This window comes from Rhincodon typus, chromosome 33 (assembly GCF_021869965.1).
Source record: "Rhincodon typus isolate 14 chromosome 33, sRhiTyp1.1, whole genome shotgun sequence".
Lineage (NCBI taxonomy): Eukaryota > Metazoa > Chordata > Chondrichthyes > Orectolobiformes > Rhincodontidae > Rhincodon > Rhincodon typus.
This window is the reverse complement of record NC_063364.1, coordinates 6,434,401-6,461,140: the sequence shown is the minus strand read 5'-3', so window position 1 is coordinate 6,461,140 and position 26,740 is coordinate 6,434,401. Positions and strand designations below refer to the sequence as shown.

At 41.1% G+C, this 26,740-nt stretch overlaps 1 protein-coding gene across 1 annotated transcript in view; it reads left to right on the top strand.

Moving 5' to 3' along the window:
* adamtsl3 (ADAMTS-like 3) overlaps window positions 1–26,740 on the top strand; it is a 573,867-nt gene that overhangs the window by 270,076 nt on the left and 277,051 nt on the right. Inside the window, exon 6 of the mRNA XM_048616129.1 lies at window positions 21,032–21,268. Within this exon, the coding sequence (XP_048472086.1) occupies window positions 21,032–21,268 (237 nt within the window). The remainder of the gene's footprint in view (window positions 1–21,031; window positions 21,269–26,740) is intronic.

The following is a 26,740-nucleotide window of genomic DNA, read 5'->3' as shown; positions in this document are numbered from 1 at the left end:
GCGCACCTGCTACACGCAGTACCCCCGCGCACCTGCTACACGCAGTAGTGCTTACTTTTCCCCACAGCACCTGTGTTGTGTAAGTGCAGGCACTCGGTGAAGACACCACTGTGCAAATAATTTTATTCAATATTTCTACCACCAGGAAAAATGCTTACGTAGCCAGGGAACCAGTAACAAGCCAAGCCCTTGTAGGTGCAATGCTTAAGTGAAAAAAGTGAAGGGGGAGGACACGGATTAAATCAAAATAGAATTGGAGGGGAAATAAAGCACCCAGCAACTCGCCCACCCCCACCTCCACCCCGTGCCCACCTCTCTTTAAAGGCGTTGAGAGCATTGGTGGACACTGTGCTCCCTCTCCAAGGAAACACGGCCTTGAAGGAGATTTAATGAAGGTCTTTAAATTGCTGGGTTTAGAAAGACTATAAACAGAGAAACTATTTTCATTGGCAGAACAGTTAGCAACCAGGGGATATAGATTTAATTGTCAAAAATAGAACAGAAAAGACTGGTGGTGCAGTGGGGAAAGAGGATTATTTTCTGGCATGGCGAGCTTGCATGTCCTCCAGGGTGATGGAAGCAGTTAAAAGGTTACATTTTCAGGGGAAGCTTCAGTGGAAATTAGACTAACTGGATAGCTCTTTCCAAGAGCAGACACTGACAAGATAAACTGGTGGCACCCAGTACTTTATGATTCTGTCAGTACCCTATGTGCATAGACAAGACCAGTCATGGTTCACTGTACCTGCTGGTTCTATGGATTACACATGACACTCTCTGGCTTATTTCAACAACTGGTCTATGTTGCATGGTATACAACATTGCTTTGAAAAGAAACTTCATTAATAAGTACCTTGAAGGCAAAAATTTCCAGGAAGAGAAGGGGATCAGTAAGAGAAGCAGAGTAGACTGAAAATTCAGGGAGCAAACTGCATCCAACTTTCTTTGTCCTATTTTTGTGAATAGACCTTCATTTGATGAATATAACTGGCCAACGTATGTTTGTTTAGCTCTGTCCACAAAGATACTATTTGTTCCTTTCAATTTATCTGTCTGGAACAATCCTGAAAATTCCTTACAATCAAAATTGAGGGTTCATTTTATTGTTTTAGCACCTGTTCCTTGAAATCCAGTCATAACACATTGGCAATTAAAGAATCATTGATAGCTTTGAGTGATCAGTTCAGCGTGTATGAAAGTGTCAAATTCTCTTGAAAGCACACACGGTCTTATATTCAAACTCTGGAGTGTCCTGAAACTTTTTGGGGGATATAAATAGGTTTTCTGTTCTAGTCAACAAGCTAGCTTGAAAAAAATTCTGAAAAATCTGGAACAGAACTCCTACGTCATTGTTTAATTTGCAAGAAGCCAAGGTGAAATAACTCCACAAAGGCCGGTATCCCGTCACCAAGTCACCCTTTATTTACATGTGCATAGTACATGACACTGATCCAGCTAGCTCAGAGCCGGCTGTTAGAGTGAGCTGGAGCTCTGACATTACTGTTTATATCTGAGGGTCAGGACTCCCTGATTGGATCAGATTAATGGCCCCAATCCGGGAACTCATGTTCTATGAGATATACCTGACTGACATCATTCCAATCACTATATTAGGATGAGTAAAGATTTCTATGATCAAGAAAGGAAGAAACTGTGTGTTTGAAAATATTTTCAGAAGTGCCAAATTAAATCCTAAACTCGGATTTTCCATTAGCTAGACAATATGAGTTATGCACGGGGACCCTATGGGATCCCCATTCCAATACTCTCTGAAGGAATTACCCACAAAATTGAACTTTCTATTGGGGAATTTCTCTCTACATGAACACACCTGAAAATTTCCATTTAAACTGAGCCCCAGACTACACTTCTGTCAGATCATTGTCACCCCCAGATACTGACCTGGCATAAACCCTTCAGCTCCCCACTGTTTCCACCCCACCCACCTCCCAAACTAAACCCAAACTCTCTCCTCTCCCGGATCTTTCCTGACATCCATCGCTCTGCTGGACCATGTCCCAAACACTCCAGGACACAACTTCCAGCCTGACTAGACTGACCAGAACCTCCTTCCAATGGCCCCCAACTGACACAGCACCCCTGCCAGGTTCAGCCTAATCCCAATGGTTCAATACTTCCATAATTTTAATTGACTTCTTGATATGCTGCTTCCTGATATTATCCGTTATCATCACTCCACAACAGCATCTGTATCCCACTCACATCCAGTCATTGTTGCCGCCTTCTTAATGTTGCCTCTTGTTTCTTCACCATACAACATGGCAAGTCCTATAAAAGCCTTTCTGAAGATCACTTTTAACAGTTTGACGTCTCTTTAAAAATATTTTGCTTTTCATATTCGTGCTCCCAAAATGAATTCACACTCTCCTATGTTATACTTCATTGACCATCTGGTTGCCATTTGCTTAACCTCTTTGTGTGCACACTGAAGGTATATTTCCACCCAGCTTTGATTGTCAGCAAACCTGGATTTGTTACACTTTTTTTGTCATTAATATAGATGTTAAATAACACAGGTCTTAGCTCAGTTGGCTGGATGGTAGGTTTGCAATGCACAGTGATGCCAATAGTGTGGGTTCAATTCCATATTGGCTGAAGTTATCATGAAGGGCCCTCATTCTCAACAACTCCTCTCGCCTGTGTTGGACTGATTGGTCTGGTCTGTTTCTGGGCTGTATGATTCTAACTGCCATGCAAAAAATAAATATGAGATAAAGGCTCATGGAGTTGTGATTAATGTTGTCTCATTGATTGGTTAATGGTCAAGAAACAGATTAAACCATGCCAGTTGTCTGTCAGAGCAGCCCTATGGTCTAGAAGGACAGTGGCAATTTTATACACCCTAGAAAATATCTAACAAATTTGTCAAACATGAGTTTTCTTTCATAAAACCACATTTATTCTGTCTGATCCTAGTACAATTTTCAAGGTTATAATAATAGATTCCAGCATTTTCCTGACAGGCTAACTGGCCTGTTGTTCCCTGCTTTCTCAGTTCCTCCTCTTCTGAACAGCAACATTAAATTTACTATCTTCCAATCAGCTGGAACCATTCTAAAGTTGAGTGCTGACAATATTGGATGCAGTGATTGTCTGAAATACACAAACATAGAATGTAGGAGCAGAAGTATACTCTGATATTGAATATGATCATGCCTGGTCATTGAACTGAGTACTCTGTTCCCACGTTCTCCTCAGACACTCTGATTCCTTTAGCCCCAAGAACGATATCTAACTCCTCCTTGAAAACATCAAATGTTTTGGCCTCACCCATTTTCTGTGGCAGAGGAATCCACAAGCTCACCAGTCTCTCTGGGTGAAGAATATTTTCCTCATTTCAGTCCTGAAGGGCCTACCCCGTATTCCTAGATTGTGACTTGTGGTTCTGGAATGTTCTTTATCTTCTGGTTTGTATCTTCTTCTTCTGGCATGTGGTGGAACAATAACTAATAGTGGAGTAATTTAAACTATGGATGGTGCAGAGGCTTAAATTAGAGTGCTATATCTTGGAAGATTTTGTAATTGGAGGAAGTTAGTGATAGGGAGGGGTGGGACCATGGAGGGATTTGAAATTAGTTTGAGAATTGTAATGTGAGGGTATCCCTTAAATGGAACCCAGTGTGGTTGAGACAGTGCAGGAAATAATGGTGTAAGTGAGGTCATGAGCTATGGAATTTTGGATTCTGTAAAATTAATAGGAGTTAGAGTGGGGAGGCTGGGTATGCATTGAATTGTCAAGTATGGAGGTAGCACAGAAATGGATGAGGGTCTCAGCAGTAGGTGAGCTGAGGCAGGTAATGTTCCACAGATAAAAATAGGTGGTCTTTGACATGTTGTAGGTATGGTGTTGGAAACTCATCTTGGATCAAGAGCAATATCAAGTTGCAAGCAGTTTGGCTCAGCATCAGGCAATTGCTGGGGAAAGACATGGAGAGATGATCTAGGTTTTTGACAGTTAATGTAGGTAGAGTAGGGGGAGGAAAGGGTGTAGATTAGCATCATGAACCCAAAGGGTGCTAGACAAGGGAAGGCCAAGTTGTCTTGTTCTTCTCTCATTTCTACAATCCTAGGCATCTCATAGTACACCTGTACTGGATTTGTTGAGCAGTTATAGTTGGTCACAGTCTGCTATTCTAACTTTTCCCGTAGCTCCTACCTTCTCTGTCTCCCCCTGCCCTCCAAAACGAAAATCAAATAATTGATTTTTCTCCTCCTTTAAAATGTTGTAAGGGGTCATCAGCTGTCCATTGATTTGTATATGATGCCTATTCAGGTTCACGAGTTTGTCTTGTAGGTCTTCATGTCACTGAATAGGTTGATTCTCAATCTGCAGATCTTTGGGCACGTGGGACAGGATGTCCCACACAGTAATGTGATCATAATAGCAGGATTTACTTCTGTTGTTTTCCTTTTCTGCCCTGCCTTATCTTTGAGGCATTTGGGCCCTAAGTGTGGAGATGGACAAATTATTGCAATTTTGAACAATGGCTATTAAGCCCCTCGCAGTCATTAACATAACACTGCTCTGCCTCAGGGAGAGCTTTGGCGTGTCTTTGTGGAATTTTCTTTCTCCTAAAAAGGAATTCTGGCTATTTGAGGTGTCTTTTGTTCTCACAAGTAAACAAATGGGGCAAGTTAACATTTGTTCCCATAGTGCAGTTTAAAAAACAGTCTGTAGGGATGTCATGTCTGCATTTAACAGGCAATTTTAGCCTTTTAAGTGTCAGTGAACAAGTGGCTAATTTGTGGAGCGGGTTTACAAGGGAGACATGAAAAATGTGCAGCTCCACACCTTGTTATCTTAGTTACTCGTGAAGCCTGGTTCTTTAAAAGCTGCTCAGTATCCATAATACTGCAGCTGCGCGGTATTCCCCATCGCTGAACAGGCAGGCTCCTAATCAGAGGCGCTTATATCACCTCAAACTTGTCCAAGATATTTTAATGAGACTCAGCATGGAAACTAGAGCTGGTTCAGGGCCCTCAAGGTCGAGAGTTGTGATTTGTGCTTTGAATGCTTCACATCTAATCAGAGAATCTATTTTCCAAAATTTGACTACTTTGCAGATTAGTCAGGGGAAAAGTATGTACTTTCAAAAACAGAATTTTAATAGATTTCTATTTAATTACTTTATAAGACCATTAGATGCAGAAGCAGAAGTACGCCATTTGGCCCATCAAGTCTGTTATGTCATTCGGTGACATCATGGCTGAATTTATAATCCGCAGCTCAATTTTCCTGCCTTTTCCCTATACCCTTTGATTCCGTTACTGATTAAAAATCTGTCTGTCTCAGCCTTAAATATACTTGACAACCCAGAGATAGTAGGGACTGCCGATGCTGGAGTCTGAGATGACAAGGTGTGGAGCTAGATGAACACAGCAGGCCAGGCAGCATTAGAGGAGCAGGAAAGCTGACGTTTCGGGTTTAGACCCTTCTTCAGAAGAAATGTCAGTTTTCCTGCTCCTCTGATGCTGCCTGGTCTACTGTGTTCATCCAGCTCCACACCTTGTTTACTTAACAACCCATCCTTGATAGCCCTCTAATGTAAAGATTTCCACAGATTCATTATCCTTTGAGAGAAAAAAAACTCCTCCTCATCTCTACCTTAACTGAGTGACCCCTTGCTCTGAGATTATGCTTTCGGATCCCAGACCATTTGACAAGAGGAAGCAACCTCATAGCATCTACCCCACCAAACCCGCTGAGAATCTTATCTGTTTCGCTAAGGTCTCCTCTCATTGTTTTAAACTCCAATAACATTTTACTATACCTTTAACTCTAATTTTCATGGCACTTGATATGTTTTACTAACATAACTTCTGAGTAAATGATAAATAAGCTAAAAATGCATACTTATTCCTGAAAATAAGACATTTTATCAAAGATTTTTATTTTGCACTCATCAGGGCAATTGATTTGTTAGAACAAAGAAAGAACAAAGATTAGTATAACATATAGGAAAAGGCTGAAAAACAGAAATTGCCGGAAAAGCTCAGCAGGTCTGGCAGCATCTGTGAAGAGAAATCAAAATTAACGTTTCGGGTCCAATGACCCTTCTTCAGGGAACAGGCTGTTTGCCTCACCAAGCCTATGCTGATATATGCAGGCAAGTAGGACTGGTTTAGTTAGGGAAACTTGTTTGGTGTGGATGAGTTAGACTGAAGGATTTATTTCCATGCTGTATGACTCTATGATAACACGCTTCTAAACTAAAAATCTTTAGGAAAAAAAGAGAACAAAGAACTGATGAATGCAAGATGAAAAGCTTGCTCAGGTTCTGTCTTACCAAATGACTATAAATATGAAAAGCGTTCCAATGTTTGTCATTCTTCAGGTGTTACTGAAAGCTGCCATGCGGTTTGTAGACATGCTTACCGAGCCACTGAGAAACAGAACTGGAAGTAATGCCAACCACCCCAGCAAACCGAGACATGTAAATAACAAGTGGGACAGAACACTGATGCTTCACCTGAGGCGCGCTGACAATGTTACCTAGCAGGGTGACGAAACGTCTGCAACCAAACACACCGGCTCGGCGAGCAAGTCTATAAGCTCATCCACAACCCGAGCTACAAATCTCCTCAAAAACTTGGAAGCTGCCATATTGCACATACAGTGTTTTCTTTTTGTGGTGTTTGAAGGATGTGTAAAGGTGTTATCTCTAGTACAGACTTCAACAAATGCATGGTCCATTCCGCAGCGCCAACTAATTTCCTGTTCATAACTGCACACAGTTGCCTTCAAATTTCTCACGTTGGGTGAGGAAGAGGAGGAGCTTGTTTCATTGCACTGGTCTCTGCAGTCATATGTGCAAATTCCATTCACCATTTTAATTTACATTGATAAAGGGCTGGTGGACTTTTATTCACATTGGAAACAGATGGCTCACCCTAAGAGATCTGGACTATATGTTTATTTGGTGCACAAACCTTCTTTAACCCAGAATGTAAAGATGTCCTGCTTTAAAAGTTTTCTTGTCGTTTAACTAGTATGAAACTGAAACAGTATATATCAGCATTTTGACTGATTAATTATCAGATTGGTTGGCTTAACAAGTAGTTGCACAGTCAAAATGTAAGCAGCATGGAGTTACTAATGTGTGGCTGCAAAAGTTAGTTTAGCAAATCTCTTTGTGCTGCTTGTGTAATTACTAAGTTACATATTTCCTTTTGAGAAGATCGGGTCCCTTGCCTGTCTGCTAGAATTTACTTTGACCATGAAACAAAGGTAGACTGGAGTGCATCATAAGGTAGAAATATATCAAGATGTTTGAATAACCCCATCGATATAAAGACTTGAGTTCAAGTAGTTTATCAATGTCTTGTGAATTCAGAGATGTAGTCTGCCCTAGAAATGAACTCCAGCCTGCCTTTTCTCTTTGCTTGTGTATAATGTATACACAGTTGGAGTTCATGGTGGCTGCTTTATTCCATTTCTGGCAAGTTTTGTTTAATTGCAAGCAGAGAGTGTCACATTGACACTGATGGATGGCAGTCCCATTGTTATATCACATGGTTTGATCTGAAGAGCAATTGGCCAAAGTGATTGTCAACGAGTCTTATCCACCAAAATGTACACCAGAAAGCAGAGAGGAACTGGCCAGAATATTGCAAAGTTTTCCTTCCATGCTTGCTGTGTAAATTATGCAAGCTGAGGCTCCCAATTAGGAGTGTAGAGTCAGAATGTTGCCCCATTGGATTTTCATTTCTCTGCATCCTGTAGAGCATAGCATACAATTTATCTGTTCAATAAAGGACAACATTGAACTTTGGTTTGTATTCAACACAGTAATTAAGTTAGTAGCTGCTATTACAGAGGGATAAAGAAGTATTTTAATCAACCTGTTCAAATATATTGTGACACAACTCCAGGACTGGTGAGACTTGGACTTGGAATCTCTGGCCAAGGCAGAGGGTCACTATTTCTGCACTAGAGGATTTTTTCTAACCAATCTAATCCAAATATGTGCAGTTAGGTGGATTGGCCATGCAACATTGCCGATTGTGTCTAGGGATGTGTAGGTTGAATGGATTGGCCATGGGGGAGTGAGGAGGTGGGTCTGGGTGGGATGTTCTTCGGGGGGTCGGTGTGGACTTGTTGGGCTGAATGGCCTGTTTCCACATTGTAGGGATTCTGTTCTATCTATAATCTGTTCACAGATGTTATTACACATGTGTGGAGAACATGTTCAAAGATGTGCAGGTTAGGTGGATTGGGTCATGCTAAATTGCCCATAGTATCCAGGGCTGTGTAGGTTAGGTGTATTAGCCATAGGAAATGTAGGGTTACAGGGATTGTGTAGGTGTGTGGGTCTAGATGGGATGCTCTTCGGACGGTCCGTGTGGACTTGATGAGTAAAATGGTCAACTTCCAAACTGTAGGGTTTCGATGATTCCAACATAGGACTTGAATTAATGCCTCCTGATTCAGAGGTAAGGACGCCACCATTGCATCATAAGACACCGCCCACTATTACAGATTTACTGGGGAGGTTTATAAAGTTAACCTGAACCTTGAGATGTGCGACTGCCTGGACAAAGTGCCTTTTAATCTACAGTTGTATAAAATTTAAGATGTTAGCTAATAATTTTATCAACGTCAAATGGCAGTAACTGCATTACCACTCAATGTACAAATCACATGGTAAGTTTTAATTTGCTATTTACCTTTTGTATAGTGTTTTTATTGAAGTGAATATTTCCTCGCTACAGGGGCAGATTCTCACTGAGGCCTTGTGGGGCGTCTCCTCACTCTGGAGAGTGAACTAGGGGGCTGTGCGGTCTATCTAAGGGACACATGCCAATCAGGCAATGGCATAGCGAGCAAATGACCATATCCTGGAATCAAAATCCCAGGGTTGGAATGCTGACTTCCCAGGAGCTGCCAGCCAACCCAGAGGCAGGTAGCTCTTCTGCACTGCCATAGGGTGAGGCCATAGCTGCTGACAGAAGGACAGGCACCAGAAACCCAGCGTCATGAAATGTTCCAATCTAGGACTAAACAATATGGGGTTGAGGTTGTGGTTTGGAGTTACCAAGTGGGGCAGGGTGGGGGGCTCAGAGGTTTGGCAGCAAGGGAGGTGAGATATGCCTTGTTAGGCCGCCTCCCTTTTCATTGTCTGGTTACTCAACTATGCATTGATTATGTCCACAGAGGTCCCGCAATCTGAGGTAATAAGCTGACAACATAGTTCACACTGGTGTGCGTACTGAGTGGCAGCAGTGCCACAGTTCATCTCAGCGAGAGCGGAATGAGGTCCTTAAATTGTCAGTAATTGCCAACCGGCACTTTTAAATGTGCAATGTTCAACTGTAGGCCTTCCTGCCCAATATTTCCATAATACATAGGGATAGAATTGGGCCATTCAGCCCATCAAGTCTGAAGTGATTGTAACCAGGTCAACCAGGTGGACCTTCTAGAAAATGAGTTCCCGATTGGAACTGTTAATCTGGTCCAATCAGGGAGCCCAGCCTGACAGATATAAACAGGTGTGTCAGAGATTCCGTTCATTCTGGCTGCTGACTCTTAGGAGGCTGTGCCAGAGTCCAGGCCGTACCACGTGTAAATAAAGGGTGACTTGGTGATGGGATACCGGCCTCTCTGAAGTTATTCCAGAGTCTGTTCTGTTATTCAGTGAGATCATGGCTGATCTGGTAATCCTGAACTTCACTTTCCTGCCTTTTCCCCATAACCCTAACTTTATTCTGGCAGAGATGGAAGGCTAGTGGGGTTCAGATCCACCACTGTCCCACACTGGTAAATGCCCTTCCTGCCTCCAAGTCACCGTAGAATGAGAGTAGAGGGCTCCTGCTTGGGTCTTGGACCTCGGTTAAATTCACACATTCTGTTCTTCCTGAATCACAGCTGTTACAGAGCCATAGAGCTGCACGACATGGAAACAGATCCTTTGGCCCAACTCGTCCAGGCCAACCAGATATCCTAAATTAATCTAGTCCCATTTGCCAGCATTTGGCCTAGATCCCTCTAAACTCTTCCTATTCATATACCCATCCAGATTCCTTTTAAATGTGGTAATTGTACCAGCCTCCACCACTTCCCTTGGCAGTTCATTCCATACATTTACCACCCTCTGCATGAAACCGTTGCCCCTCCGGTCCCTTTTAAATCTTTCCCCTCTCACCTTAAACCTATGCCCTCTAGTCCTGGACTCCCCTACACTGGGGAAAAGACCTTGGCTATTTACCCTCTCTATGCCCCTCATGATTTTGTAATGTCACCCCTCAGCCTCTGACGCTTTTGGGAAAATAGCCCCAGACTAGTTAGCCTCTCACTATAACGCAAACCCTCCAACCCTGGCAACATCTGTGTAAATCTTCGCAGTACAGCCGCAACAAGACCTCCCAACTCCTATACTCAATGCACTGACCAATAAAGACAAGCATACCGAGCGCCGCCTTCACTATCCTGTCTACCTGCAACTCTACCTTCAAGGAACAATGAACTTGCGCTCTTTGTTCAGTAACACTCCACAGGACCTTACCATTAAGTATATTAGTCCTGCCCTGATTTGCCTTTCCAAAATGTAGCACCTCACATTTATCTAAATTAAACTCCATCTACTATTCCACGGCCCCATCTGATCAAGGTCCCATCATACTTCTTCGCTGTCCACCACACTACCAAGTTTGGTGTCATCTGCAAACCATACCACTTATGTTCAAACCCAAATTATTTATATAAATGACAAAAAGCAGTGGACCCATCACTGATCCTTTTGGCACACTGCTTGTTACAGGCCTTCAGTCTGAAAAGCAACCTTCCACCACCACCCTATGTCTCCTATCTTCGAGCCAGTTCTACATCTAAATGGCTAGTTCTCCCTCTATTCCACGTGATCTAACTTTGCTGAACAGTCTACCATGCGGAACCTCATCGAATGCCTTACTGAAGGCTACATAGATCATGTCCACTGCTCTTGCCTTCATCAATCCTCTTTGTTACTTCTTCAGAAAACTCAATTAAGTTAGTGAGACATGATTTCCCATGCACAAAGCCATATTGACTATGTCACATCAGTCCTTGCCTTTTCAAATACATGAAAATCCTGTCCGTCAGGATCCCCTCCAACAACCTGCCCACCACTGACGTCAGGCTTACTGGTCTGTAGTTTCCTGGCTCTTCCTTACCCCTTTCTTAAATAGTGGCATCACATTAGCCAACATCCAGTCTTCTGGCACCTCGTCTGCGGCTAATGATGACACAAATATCTCAGCAAGGGGCCCAGTAATCCTTTCCCTAACTTCCCATTGAGTTCTAGGATACACTGATCAGGTCCCAGGGATTTATCCACCTTAAACCATCTTCATGGCCTTTTCAGAGGCTGACATATCACGTGACCCAAAAACCAAAATGAAAGAGTAAGGGGTAAAGAGCCAAAGGATAGATGGAGGAAAATCAGAAATGAAACCAGAGAAACTTAAAATCTTCAGTGCTTTGCATACGTTCTTTAATCCGCTTAATCCACCTCTCCTCATTCTAGCAAATGTGTTTCCATCCAAGATAAATTTGACCTTGAAGCCTATGCAAATTACTTCTAAAAGTTAGACAAATGGAAGTCCATGTTGACTTCTCCTCCTCCAGATGCTGCCTGGCTTGCTGTGTTTTTCCAGCCACCTGTTTGTCTAAGTTGGATTCCAGCATCTGCAGTTTTTTCTAGGCCCAACCATTTTCAGCTGCTTCATCAACGACCTTCCCTCCATCATAAGCTCAGAAGTGGAAATGCTCGCCAATGAATGCACAATGTTCAGAACTATTTATGAATCCTCAGAAACTGAAGCAATCCATGTGTGTATGCAGTAAGACATGGACAATATCCAGGCTTGGGCTGATAAGTGGCAAGTAACATTTGTGCCACACAAATGCCAGACAGTAAGCATCTCCAATAAGCGTCCATTTAACACTTGACATTCAATGGTGTTACCATCACTGAATCCTCCACTATCAAAATCCTGGGAGTTACTAATGACCGGAAACTCAAATTGACTCGCCTCATAAATGCAGTGCATGCCAGAGGCTAGGAATACTGTGGCAAGTAGCTCAGCTCTTGACACTTCAAATCCACCATCTACAAGGCACAAGTCAGAAGGGTAATGGAATATTCCCCACTTGCCTGGGTGGGTGCAGCTCCAACAACACAAAAAAAAGCTTGATACCATCCAGGATAAAACAGCTGGCTTGATTGGCACCACATCCACAAGCAGCCACTCTCTCCACCACTGATACTCATGAAAGCATTGTATGCAATCTACAAGATACACTGCAGAAATTCACCAAAGATCCTTAGACAGCATCTTCCAAAGAGACGAACTCTTCCATCTAGATGAACAAGGGCAGCAGATACATGGGAACACCACTATCTGCAACTTCCCATCCAAGCCAGTTACCATCCTCTCTCTCACATCCTGACTTGAAAATATATCATTGTTCCTTTACGGTCGCTGGTTTAAAATTCTGGCATACCCTTCCTAAGGGCATTGTGGGTCTACCTACATTACATGGAGTGCAGCAGTTCAAGAAGGCAACTCACTACACCTTTTCAAGAGTAACTGAATAAATCCTGCCCAGCCAACAACTCTCACCAGTTATTTATTTTTTAAAATTACATCATTAGATTAACCTTTTACACCATATCTCCCCCGAGTCTCTGACATGGGTTACATCTCCTTATCTGACACCTGGTTTGAGAAAGAATGTCTGAGAATCATAGAATCCCTAGTTTGTGGAATCAGGCCATTCTGCCCATTGAGTCCACAGCAACCCTCTGAAGAGCAGCCCACCCAGACCCACTCCCTGTCCTATCTCTGTAACCCTGCATTTCCTATGGCTAATCCATCTAGCCTTCGCATGCTCAATCGAGATCCCAGCATTAAGGAGTCATGCAACTTATTTTCTACATTTGCTTTTTATCCCAGTTTGTCCTCTCTTCAGGGTTCCTGTACAATAAGCTTATGCACAGAATATTTCAGATCGAAGATGAAATAACTTCTCCATGTGTGAATGTCAAGATTCACCCAGTTTCCTCCTAAGGGAGCATCCTACACATCAACCTACTCATTGGGCAGGAAATGAAGGAGAGAAACACAAAGGGGTGTTCTCTCTCCTTTGAAGGATTTGGGAGGTGATGGTACTCCAACATGAGCGGAACACCTCCACCTGTCAAAATACATTGTATAAAACAAACCCTGCCCCTCAGAGTTCAAACTGATTATGACACAGAATAGAAGGTCCCAAAAATGGATTAGATTCAAAATGCAGTCATTATTATTATGTGAGCAAGTTAAGCCGCCAAAAAGAGAATGAAATGATAAGTTAATCTGTTTGTAGTTTAGAGAAAAATATTGGCCAGTTCATTCTACTCTTAAGTGAATAATGCTTTGCATGGATTTATATCCAACTGAGTAGGCTATTGGGGTTTGAATTTACTATTGAATTGAGAACATCTAAGAGTGAAACATTCAATTCAATGACGTAGGCTCAAATCTCTATGAACTTAGAACCATAGCATCTCTATAGTGTAGAAGCAGGCCATTCAGCCCATTGAGTTCATGCTGACCTTCCGAAGATCATCCCACCCAGACCCGTCCCCCTACTTCTACCCCTGTAAACCGTGCATTTCCAATGGTAAATCCACCTAACTGCACATCTTTGGACTGTGTGAGGAAACCGGAGAAAGCGCACGCAGACACGGGGAGAATGTGCAAACTCCTCACAGGCAATAGCCTGAGGGTGGAATCAAACCTGGTTCTGTGAGGCAGCAGTGTTAACCACTGAGCCACCGTGCTTGCTTGCTTGTGAGGAGAGTCAGCTGTGGTTTAATTTATCGTATACTCCCCTTTGGGTCAGTGGGTTCAAGTTCCACTCCAGAGACCTCAGTACATGTACAAATTGATATATCAATGCAGTCCTGCACTGTCAGTTCGTTTCTTTCAGAAAAGCTGTTAAAATCAAATCCTGAGCGTTTCCATTTTATGTTGATAGAAAAAAGAACTCCATGACAATATTTGAAAAAAGATCGGATTTTTCTGAGAACAATCTTTCTTGATCAAACTTATTTTGTGGTCATTACCTGAATTCTGTTTATGAGAGCTTGCTGTGCAGTTTTGCAGGCACATTTTGCTAAATTATAAGAGTGACTGCCCATCACACGTGGCTGTAGAGTCCTGTCCCGAAGTCATGCAAGTTGCCATATAATTGTAAGTTCTCTCATTCTGCTAGCCAGCTGACCAAAGTTGGATGATTCCTTATTAACAGAAACTCTCGTGAGCAGTGTCCAAAATGTGGCCATGAGATGATTCCTTTCCTTGAGGAACATCAGTGCAGGGCATATTTAGTTTACCTCATATATATAAGATGTAACCAGATAACTGACTTGCTCACAGTCCATGGATGGACTTTAAATTTCTGAGAAACATTACCTCATTTTTCCAGCTTGTTAGGGTAGAATCAACATCTTAGTAGTGTCTGTGCCTTATACTGTCATGTGTGATAAACCTGAAGCTAAAAATTAGCAATGGCTGCCATCGGCCTTGGTTAAATGTATGGTAATGACTTAAATTGGAGTTATGAGAAGGTCCACAGGATTGCAAAACCTAGATTACGGATGAACTCTGATTCTCACTTAATCTTGTTGAAATCAGAACTGCTAAGAGTATGAAACAAAAACAGAAATTGCAGGAGAAACTCAATAGGTCTGACAGCATCTATGGAGAGAAAGCAGTGTTAACGTGTGTGTGTGTGTATATATGTATTTATTACTGAAGAAAGGAGTGGGTGGGAAAAGGAGCAAGCAGGTTGGTGGAAATGGAGTGCAGAGACAGAGAACGGTGCTGCTAAGAGTAGGTTCTTTTTCCCCAGTTGGAAAGAGTGTCCAAGCATTCAAAAGGAGAAGACTGCTTAGAATGGCATTTGGGTGTTAATTTTGATTAGATAGTGGTACTTAATGGAGGTGGAGGGGGCCTTCCTTGTTGGTTGGAAGATTGGCAAAATCTTCATGTTGGCTTTTCCAAGGAATGTTTCACCGATACAAGGGCTACTTGAGTACTTAACTGGACAACATTGGAGCTTCTCCAGAGTGAAGGACCTGTGTGTCCTGCTAGCAACCACAGGCTGGCAGCTGTATTGAAAGGCACCAGAACCAAAAAGGTGTGACTGCTATCACAACAGCACCAGCCTAATGTCTAGTATTATTATTGCACCCCAGGCCAGGCATTCATGGTGTAGTGAGAATGAGGGTGATCATCAGTAAGGACAGGGAAGGGTGGCTGTTGACAGGATCCCCTTTCTGATGTCTCTTAAATGAGGACTACCCTGATGTTCTGTCCCTACTTACCCTGGATACCTAGAAACCTGGATTAATATATCAGTATGAAGCTTTTCGGTGGGTAGTTGTTCACATAATGGCCTCAATTCAGTGGGCAGGACATCCTCAAGCTTTCTTCCTGCAGACTGAATCAGGGTTGAGACATTGGCAGTCACTGCTGTCCTGCATAATTAAATATCCCCCTACTGTCAGGGGGCTAGGCATTTTATTCTGCTCGAAATGCCAATGATTTGAATGTAATCATTCCGCAACTTACAAAAAAAATGCATCTGTAGATATTTCACAGTTGAAATCAAGCAAAAGTATGCATATATACAGACTTTGTCTCTTGTAGATAAATAGTGGTCAGCATAATGAGATATTCCACAGAAGATGACTTGGTTGAAAATACTCTGATTCTTTGTAAGCTTTGAATACTTAAGCAAGAGTAAACTGTAACAGAAAATATTTGATTAATATTGTGAAGTGATTTATTGACTCATCAAATAATTACAGGACATCTCTCAAGTTCACTATATGCTACTTTCAATTAGGTAATTATTCTATGTAGACATTTAACATTAATCTTGTGATATTATTAGTGCCAATTTTATATGCATTCTTGTTGTATGATGTCTAGGTTGGAAGTCGTGCACTATCTTGGGCTTCTTAGTTTGTGGGTTGGATTTCCTTCTTGTGCACACAGTACATTAAATAGTGGTTAAACGTTTAACATTTGCCAATTGTTCTTTTTCCAAACCAAGAATTTACAACTTGTACGCTTGCTTAAAATTGGCATTCGTATGTATTTTCCAGATCTAATGCATTACCAGTGTCCATTCTCAAAAAGAATCATTCAGTTGACTGCGTAACCAGATGACCACTTAAACAATATAGAACATACACATTTACCCAATCCATATGTGGTGCACACAAGGCATTTCTAATAGAAATGGGTGGAATGCACAGACATCTCTCTAGCCTACAGCTTTGCAAACTCTTCACATTGGGCGATTGGATTGTACAGTGGTGTGATACAACAATGCTTGCTATTGTTTTATCTCCAAGAAGTCAAGTGGTCAGCCTGCCACTTGTAAAGTGAAAAATGCATGATGTTTTTATTGCAGAATACATTAACTCAGAAGTAATGAAAAATTAAGTGGAACAAGGGAACTGAGGCCAAGAGATGATATTTGATTATTCTTTTCAAAAATACATGTTATTCATAAAATTTGTAACTGAAACATCACGTGAACATTGAAAGTTTTATCTCTGAGGATTGCTGGAGAGAGGAGCATACCTCAGGAAGCTGTGGCATACCCACAGCTAGCTCTGACAGAAATAAATAGCTTTAAGATTAATGTGTCTCACAAGAGAATTCTTGGGGGAAGTAAGAAGTGAACTGAGTGCATAACAGATAATTATAAACTGACGCATTACCTTTGAGACTTTTTTTAGTTTGTTCTGTGTACAATAAAGCTTGTGTTGTTTTTTATAAAATTGAAACTTGTGGCTTGATTTTGTGGTTCAAACAAATTGTTGGGAGATATATTTAAATCTTAGCAATCCTAACCAGTTTGTAACAATGGTCTCTGGATCCAGTTTGGCCCATTATTCACTGAATTATTTCTTTCACAGATGGAGTCTGTAAATGACCTCCACGAGAGTGCATTGTAAGGCATCCAGATTATCTGTTTCGGTTGTATAGTAGCTTTCATGTGTTGGTTTCCATTTTATTCAGTATCTGCAACAATTGTTCTGTAGACTCTTTGAAGAGTTTTGTCACCAGATTATAAAAACCACATTAATCTGTTTCTGACTTTTGATTTGTACACATGAAAGAGAGGAATTTATTAGTTTAGCAAATTCAAGTTTTTGATTGCCATTATCAAATCCAGTGCTGTCTCCTTCCAATTGTACAGGGAAAACAAAAGAGAAAATGTGTCCTGTATGATACTTGTCATGACTAGAAGACATTGCAGAGCACTTTACAGCCAGTGAAGTACTTTTGTGATGTTAACATCGTTTTGATGCAAAAACAAAGGTTGCCATTTCATGCACAGCAAGATCCCACAACAGCCATGGTGATGTTGGCCAGATAAGGGTGACAAAGTAGCCATCTGCTAGACTGATGCCTTGGGGCTTTGGATTGAAATCCCAACACAGCAGCTGGTAGATTTTGAATAAAGACCGAAAGAACTGTGGACGCTGTCAATAAGAAACAAAAACAGGACTTGCTTGAAAAGCTCAGCAGATCTGGCAGCATCTGTGGAGAGAAATCTGAGTTAATGTTTTGGAATGTTATCTCTGATTTATCTCCACAGATGCTGCCAGATCTCCTTTTTCAGCAGTTTCTGCTTTTAGTTGATTCTGAATTCAGTTAATGAATTTGGAATTGAATACTGGTCTCAGTAATAGTAACAGGAAACTGTCATTGATTGTTGCAAGCACACATCTACTCTTGATGGAAGGAATTTGAACGTCTTTACCTGGTCTGCTGTACATGTGCCTCCAGACCAATGTTAATGTGGGTCTTAACTGACCTCTACAATGGCTTAGTGAGCCACCCAGTCCCAAGGGCAATTGGGAGTGCATGGTGAGTGCATGGCAAATGCTGGCCTTGCCAGTAATGCCCACATCCTATGAAAGAACAATAAAAATTATATGATCTCCTGATGGTATTTGAAGGATAACTATTGCTTAGCCCATCAGGGAGGACTTGCCTGTGTTTTACTTTTTGGAATAATGCCATGACAGCTTGTACATGCTCCTGAGGGATTCAGCATTTCATCCACGTGAAGAATGCCAAAATGTTCAACAGTCCCATACTGCTGCGTTTTAGTGTCAGCTCAAGTTTTGCAGAGTCGACTTATTGGGATTCACTCTCAACACTGTTACACAGAGGTGATTGGGTGCAGTCAATGATAGCTGACACCTAGTAGAGCCATAGAAAGCAACATGTATATATGCATTATTTTTGTGTAATTTTTGTAATGTTCAAATAAATTAAGTGTCTTCAGGCTGTGTGTGATGGGATTGTATGTAGGATACAGAAAATCCTCGGTATCTTTGAAATCACAAATTCTCCTTCCCACGCCAAAAAAAAGTAATAGCAAAAATCAACATCCATGGGCAAAAATCGCAATTCTGTGATTTTTAATGAGTTCTGCACTCGCTAATTTGATCATTCACAGGGGTTCTCAGGATATGGGGGAATGAATGTATTGAGGTTGGGAAATTAGCAAAGCACAGTTTATAGCCAGCAGCTCTTTTGGTTTGTTTCTGGAGTACATCCATCGCAATCATCCTTGTGTACCTGTAACTGATACACAGTCTGAGCAGAATGCACTGCTGTTTGATCATGAAATCTACTGATTTGCAGTTTACAGTTTTGGCCATGTCATTTAATATTCTTTTGATATTTACTCAACAGTGGTTGGGCACATTGGAGACAAAATTGGAAAGACCCTGAAAGCAGGCAATTAACTCAAGCTTGTTCCTCCTGAATCTGTCAGTTGGTTACCATGATAGCTGCATATGGCAGGCTGCTAAACAGGCTTTTAAGTGACTGGATGCTTCATGGTTAGGCCCTGAGTTCATGTGAGAGTACAACCACTTAATGCTGGTCTGCACCTCTTAAAGGTGAATACATTCTGGCTGGAGCAAGTGCTGCAAGTGGCTGGGAAGGCATTCTGAGCATGAACAACTGTGACAAATGATTGAATAGGATACATGTCATGCTTCTCCTTTACTCTCTCACTTTCAACCCTACTGAAATCCTCTCAGCCATCCCCTATTTTCCACATATCAGGAATATAGGCCATTTCAGCCCATTGTGCCTGCTGCATCCTTTAATATGATCATGCTAATCAAGCACTTTTATCCATCCCACCCCCATAACCCTTCATGTGATTGAAAATCAAAAATTTATCGACTTCTAGAATCATACAGTATGGAAATAGACCCTTTGGACCAAGCAGTCCGTGCTGACCATGTTCCCAAACTGAACTAGTCCCACCTGCCTGTGTTTGGCCCATATCCCTCCAAATATTTCCTATTCATGAACTAATACAGATGCCTTTTAAATGTTGTAACTGTACCACCATCCACCACTTTCTTTGGCAGTTCATTGCACATAAGAACCACACTGTGTTTAAGAAAAGTTATCCATCATGTCCTTTCTAAATCTCTTTCGTCTCACTTTAAAAATATGCCCCCTAGTTTTGACTTTAAATACTTTAAGGACTGACTTCCTCAGCCCTCTGCTGTGGAGAATTTCAAAGATGTACCACACTGAGTTTTTAAAAGAAAAATTATCCTCATCTCGGTCCTAAGTAGCACCCCCCTTATTTTTAAGTTATGTCCGCTGGTTCTGGACTCTCCAACATCTTACCCCATCTACCCTGTCTACCCCTTCAAATAATTCGTAAGTTATATTGCCAGCTATTCAGAGATATGGCCGACACCAAAACCAGTTACACCGCACCACACTCTCAGACAGTTTCCTCACCCTTACCAGACACAGCGGTATGTAACTGGAGACAGCATAACCAAAGAAATGACTGCTTCCTAATACCTTGTTCTTCTTCCCATATCCTTTTATCCGAAATCTCAGATCAATAAAATGCAGACGGCTTAAATCTGCAACATTTGCTTCTCTCTCCAGCTCTTTACCCCACCCTTCAATCCATCCATCTTGTCTGAACCTATCTTTATTCCTTCCTCCTTTTCGATTGCAATGAGTTGTCACCTGGCCAGGCAGGGGTTCAGGAGCAGAGGTTGAAAAGCAAGAAGATAGTGATGAAAAGGAAATACTATCACTTGGTGTCATACTCTCTGCTACAAGATCAGACACTGATTGCTGCATTTACTTCAGAGGGGCCTCCACACTGTGAGCAATGTGTACCTCTAGCCTATTGCCTGCAATGCTAATATAGATGTTTGTTTGCCTATTGCTGAGCTTGCTTTTAAAGAGAGTATTTTTTGGCTGGAGCAAGTGTTGGAAACGACTCGGGAAAGCATTCTGAGCAGAAACAACAATGAGTAATGTTGGACTGAGGCAGAGAGACCTCGGGTCATTGTCATGGAGCTTGGAGGAGTAAGGCACTAATCTAATGTGGGACTTTGAAGTCCATCCTCTTCAATGTGAAACTGTTGGCAACAATGTGAAAACTCTTGTAGACCCGTTTATGATCCAGCACCAATGTCTCAGCATTCATTGTAACACAACCAGAAGGTGCCTAACATCTGTGTTCTACAGTGGAAGCTGAGCTTGTTGCTTCATAACTGCAGGTACTACTGTTCAAACAGGCTTGTGAGGTCTCTCAGCGGTCCAAAAATATGTCCTCCTCTAATTCTACATCTTTCAAAAGCAGTAGTATCTGCCAATGCTGCATTTTTGCACTGTGCATAACGAAAGTTTCTGCCTGACATACTTAGTTTATTTAAACGCCATTAAATCACAGCTTTTCTGGTATACCTCAACTTCGAGCTAAGTTGCAATATGGGCCTTGGCCCATCAGCTAGGTTTCTCAATATTACATTAAGCATTTATACTGTAACCTCCCGTAAAGTCAGTTCAGGGCCAATATTTTGTTTATTTTCACATGAAGTAAAAACACACACTAACGTACATTGCCTAAAAGCTTTGATGTTTCTGAACTTCATATTTTGTTTCATCTCTACTTAAGGATTGCCCCCCTGAAGCAGGTGACTTCAGACATCAGCAGTGCTCTGCACACAATGACGTGAAGTACCAAGGACAATATTATGAGTGGATTCCCCTCTACAATGACCATGAAGCTCCATGTGCACTGAAATGTCGGGCCCGAGGAACGTCTTTGATTGTGGAGTTATCACCAAAAGTTCTGGACGGTACCCGATGTAATACTGAATCTTTGAACATGTGCATCAGTGGAATTTGCCAGGTAACTTTTTACTTACCCTTGTGTAATTCCCTGTGGTGTATCTGTGCTTACACAGTAGATTTTTATTAGGGTCAGCCAAGAATTAGAGAAAGTGTGCATTAAAAATAAACTATTTGTTCCTCGTAAATGCAGGAATGATGTGTGTTTCCTAAGCCTTTGCCCATTTTTCTGGCAAAAAATATGCTCTTAAATCTTGCGACTCTTATCCAAACAGATTGACAATACACAACAGGAAAGGCTTGAAGAAAAGGGGGATCAATCTTAGAGAATGCTGGAGGAACTCAGCAGATCTGGCAGAATCTGTGGAGAGACTGTTCGAAACATTAATTCTGTTTCTGACTCCGCAGATGCTGCCAGACCTGCTGAGTTCCTCCATCATTTTTTTTCTGTTATTTGTTTCAGATTTCCAGCATCTTCAATATTTTGATATCGAGAATAAGTGTCTGTTGCTTTGAAAGGCATCACCACAAGAATATTGCTGAAAGAAGAGAGATGTCAAAGATCACATCAATTACACTCATTGGGACAATCGCAAGAATACCAAATTCTGAACAAAAGAATTTATACTGCATGAGACATGGGATGTTGATTTGTTGTCAAGATATTGCCATGAAAAGCACACCAGGCAACGATTACTCTGAAAGCCTCTGAAGGAAAAGAAAGCCTTTGTTTGGGCAAAGTATTGCTGTGAGGAACGCAACAGGAGACAGTGCTTCTGAAGCTGTATTTTTGTTTATTCACGGGATGTGGGAGTCATTGGCTAGGATTTATTACACTCCCCAAGGGCGGTTGAGAGTCTGGGATCACATGTAGGCCAGACCAGGTAAGGATGGCAGTTCCCTTCCCTAAAGGGCATTAGTGAACCAAATGAATTTTCCCAACAATCAACAAAAATTCCAGATTTTTATTGAATTCAAATTCTACCATTCGAATCCAGGTCTACAGAACATTATCTGATTCTCCTGATTAACAGTCCAGTGATAATACCACTAGGCCCATTGCCTCTCCCTTTTGTTTAGTTGAAAAGCACAATTCCTGGACAAATTTCCCTTGTCTGCAGAGAGCTAGGCCCTCCAAATGAAAATCTGTGGCAAACATAAATGAGCCCCTACTGTTTCGTTGAGTGTAAGATTAAAAGAAACTTTGTCAGAGTGAATTTTTTCTCAATAAAGCTTTAGCTCTGTAATACCAAACCATTAAAATTTTAAGTGACAGAACTTTTCTTCAACTTATGACATATGACCATTTGTAATAATGTTCTAAACTGTAACAGAGTAAGTGCCTGTTCGTTCGTGTTACTTTTCTTCCATTTCGCCAAAACAAATGGGATATCTTGGCAATTTGCTTCTAGGTCAAAAATACTACATGATTATGAGCAGATAAGAAATAGGAACAGGGGTCAGCCATTTGCTCTTTCAAGCTTGCTCTATCATTTAATAAGGTCATTGATGATCTTTTACTTCAAATCCACCATTCTGGTGACGACTTATATTGAATGTGATAGTCTGTATCTAGAATAAACTTAAATGACTGAGCATCCATAGCTTTCTGGCGTGGAGAATTCAGAAATGTTCACAATTGATTGAAGAATTTTCTCCTTAACTCTGTCCTAACTGGTAACCCCTTGTTCTGAGAAAATAACTGCCAGTTCTATATTCCCCAAGAGCTAGAATTATCTTTCCATCTACTCTGTCGAGCCCTTTCAGAATTATACATGTTTCGATGAGATTATCTCTCAATCTTATAAATTCGCTGGAATGCAGGCCTTGCTTTATCAAGTTCTGCTTACGACCCCTCATTCTAGTCAACAATGCTTTGTTGCATTTTATCCAGAGTAAAAAGACCAAAGCTGTACACAGTACTCCCAAGTATAAATATAGAAAAATCCAGGGTATTGAATCTTGATTGGTCCCTTAATCTCTGTACAGTGATTGATCTCTCTTCAATGGCTCTTTGTTTCTATGTGACTAATTTTAGAAAAATAACCCAAGGAAAATTGTGGATGTAATTCTGTTTTTTTTTTAATAAATAGAGCCAAACTGGATGATCAAAGCCCATTGTATAAGACCTACACTAGCATGAGTCAGGAAGTGATGGTTATTTGAGGTCATGTTTTGGTTTTGAAGCCAAAAGATTGTAGGTTAAGGAAGGATTGCTAATCTTGTTTAGAAGCATGGAGAGGTGCTCAGAGCCTTCTTGGAAAGGAAGCAGTACTTAAGCCTTGGGTTTTATGAAAAGCAAACAGTTACTGAGGGTGAAAAAATGGTTGGCTCAAAAGGGGAAACCACAGGTCAGTAAACATTGAGGCCAAGAATATTGAAAAATGAAGGATTAAGGGTGGAGTCATCAGAGGTAAGAAGCTGTACCTCTAGATTAGACTCATGAAAAATATGAAGAAACTAAACAAATTTTCCATTTGCACACTCTGGCATGAAGCCTAGTGGGAATGCAAATCAGGAAATTGTGTGTATGCAGCCCACAATTTTGTTTCCAATAATTTTAAATGGATGTAAAATCATGGGTTGTCTACACGATTTACTGCTGCAGGCTCCCAGTGGACAATGCTCTGTGCCAGGAGTTTGCAAGTGGAAAATTGACCCTGTGTCTTTGTAGAATATAAAGAAACAAAGTTTTCTTTGCTTAATTGAAGGACGTGGAAGAGCTGTAGAAGTTCAGCTGCTGTCCTGCAAGAGATTTGAAGATCATCTTTTAGGGCACACAATCTTATCAAGTAAACAACTATAGAATGCACATCATTACAAGAGTGAGTGAAGTTAAAAATTGAGTGGAGGCCGCCATTAACTTGAAGGAATGGAGTGGAACAGAGAATATAGCTTAGCCTGGAGCAAAACCTTGAGTTACTCAAATAAGATTGAGTGGAAGAGCCAAGAACTGTTGCACAGGTGGAGTAATTTAAGAACCAAACAACCATGAACATAACTTTGTTAGGATGCCATGCAAAAATAATTCATTCAGTACTGCCTGACATCGGAGCTTTCTTAGATGTCCAAGCCAACACATCTATATAGCCAGTGCCAGTAATGTGGTTTAACGGTTGACAATGCTTTCTCCAAAATAAGCTTTTCTTAAGAATAATCTTCCATGATGTATCAGGCTTGCTACATGTAACAGTTCCCATGAGAAAGGCTTGGGCCTCCTGTTTACCACCATAAGGCAGGTAGATTAATTACTAGGCCCTTTGCCTGTCCTGTGCACAGTCTTTATAGACAAAGAAATATGGAAAATAGGAGTGTGAATAGACCGTTGGCCATTCAAACCTGCTCCGCGATTGGGATGATGAGGGCTGATCATCCCACTCAGTACCTTGTTTCTGTTTTTGTCCCATATGCTTTTATCCCTTTAGTCTCAAGAATTATTTTGATCTCTTTCTTCAGGACATTCAATGTTTTGGCCTCAACTACTTTCTGTGGCAGACAATTCCACAGACTCACCACTCCGAATATAGAATTTTCTCCTCTTCTCAGTCTTAAATGCCTACCCCATAACCCAAGGCTGTTATTTTCTCCTGAAAGAGTTGTATAGGTTTTTATGAGATCTCCCGCCCCCGCACCGCCTTTATTCTTCTGAACTCCAGTCACTATCATCCCAACTGATCTGGACATTCCTTATTTGTCACTCCTGCCCATCCCAGGAATCAGTCTGGTAAACTTTCACTCCACTCCCTCCAATGCCAGAGCATCCTCCCTCAGATACGGAGACTGAAATTACACACAGTACTTCAGATGTGGTCTCACCAAGGCCCTGTAAAATAGCAGCAAGACATTCCTGCATCTCTCTCTGTGGGAAGGCCAACATACCATATACCACCTTTCCATCTTGCTTTGCCTGCATGCTTACTTTCAGTGGGTGATTAATAAGGGTAGCCAGGTCTTGGTGTATGTCCCTCTTTCCTAATCAGTCACCATTCAGATACTAATCTGCCATCTGTTTTTGCTACCAAAGGGGATAACCTCACATTTATCTACATTATACATTAGTTATGAACATTGATCATGATACATCGTACACAAAATATTAAAACACAATAAAAACGTGATGGCAACAAAAGGAGATTAAAAGATGAAGAAGAAATCTTGATGAAGGTTAGTGATGTGTTGGTAGAACTGGACAATTTAGAAGGTGACTAGCCAGCCCATTGTGTCTGTACCAGCACTTTGAGAGGACTCTCCAATCGATTCCACATCCCCGCTATTTTCTCCGACGTCCTGAAAATTTTTCTTTTTCTTGTATTTATCAAATTGCCTTTTGAATGTCACTTTTGAATCTGCTTTGATTACCCTACAAGGAAGAACATTCCAAATCATAATGGGGAGAAAGAGCATTCCCTGGATTCCCTTCAGGTTCCTGTCGTAAAGGAGCTACTGTCCCAAAAAGCACAGTTTGGGTGATACTTTAGTCTTCAGATAATTAAAATATTGTTTTGTGCCAAGCCATTTCCATTTTGGATTCTGCTTTATAGGAAGAGCTTTTATTTAAAATAAAAACAACAGTTCGAGTATTCAGTCGTTTAACATTATAAAGCCAAAACACACTGTTCAACATGAAGCTCTTTCTAAGCCTATGTAGAGCTGTAGCTTGATAAAGAGAGTATGGTATGAATCTTAATCTTCAATATAATTTCTTTTAAAATCTACCTTAATTGGTGAAGCTATGGATAATAAAACAAGGATTGTCAATTCACTGACAACAGGACAGTCATTTTTCACATGGTATTTAATGTTTTGTTCTGAATGCTGGCAGTCAGTTTACACTTATGCTTTTCACTCAACAATGCTGTTCCACAGTGTAATATTTAGTTTCGATTAAGCATGCATTTGTTCTTCTCGGTATGTAAATGACTTTATTCAGCCGTAACTGAAGCTTAGTCTTTTGTTCAACACTGCCACTGACCCAATAATTAAATAACTGACAACTGGCAATTGAATTATAAATAGTGATGTGATTCTGCGAATGTTACTTCATTTGGATGGCAGAGCAGATATATGTGTGGGAACTATTGGATAGGAATACCCGGTTCTTTACAAATTTTAGATCTCCCTCATTCCCAGGAAATTTATGTTTTCACCATTAACATTATCCAGACGTTTTTATTGTTCTGAGTAGAAAACAGGAGACAAATAGCATTGTTCCGAGCAATATCATTACATATTGCTCTTGAAGAGTGAAATGTCTGTCGCGAAATGTTTCATGGAGTGAAGAAATCAGAATGCATTTGATTTGAGGAAGAAAAGACTTTCTTTGAAAATCCATTTTAAGTTGGTATGCCCCGGAAACTTAATTTATATACATGCATCTTCAATAATTTCTTACTGTATGTTTTATAGTTTTAAATTGTGGCTGCTAAGGTGTATGAAGTTTAAAAGCAGGCAGGTGATGCTGGAGCTGTATAACTCATTGGTTAGGTCACAGCTGGAGTATTGGGTGCAGTTCTGGAATCCACATTGTAGCAGG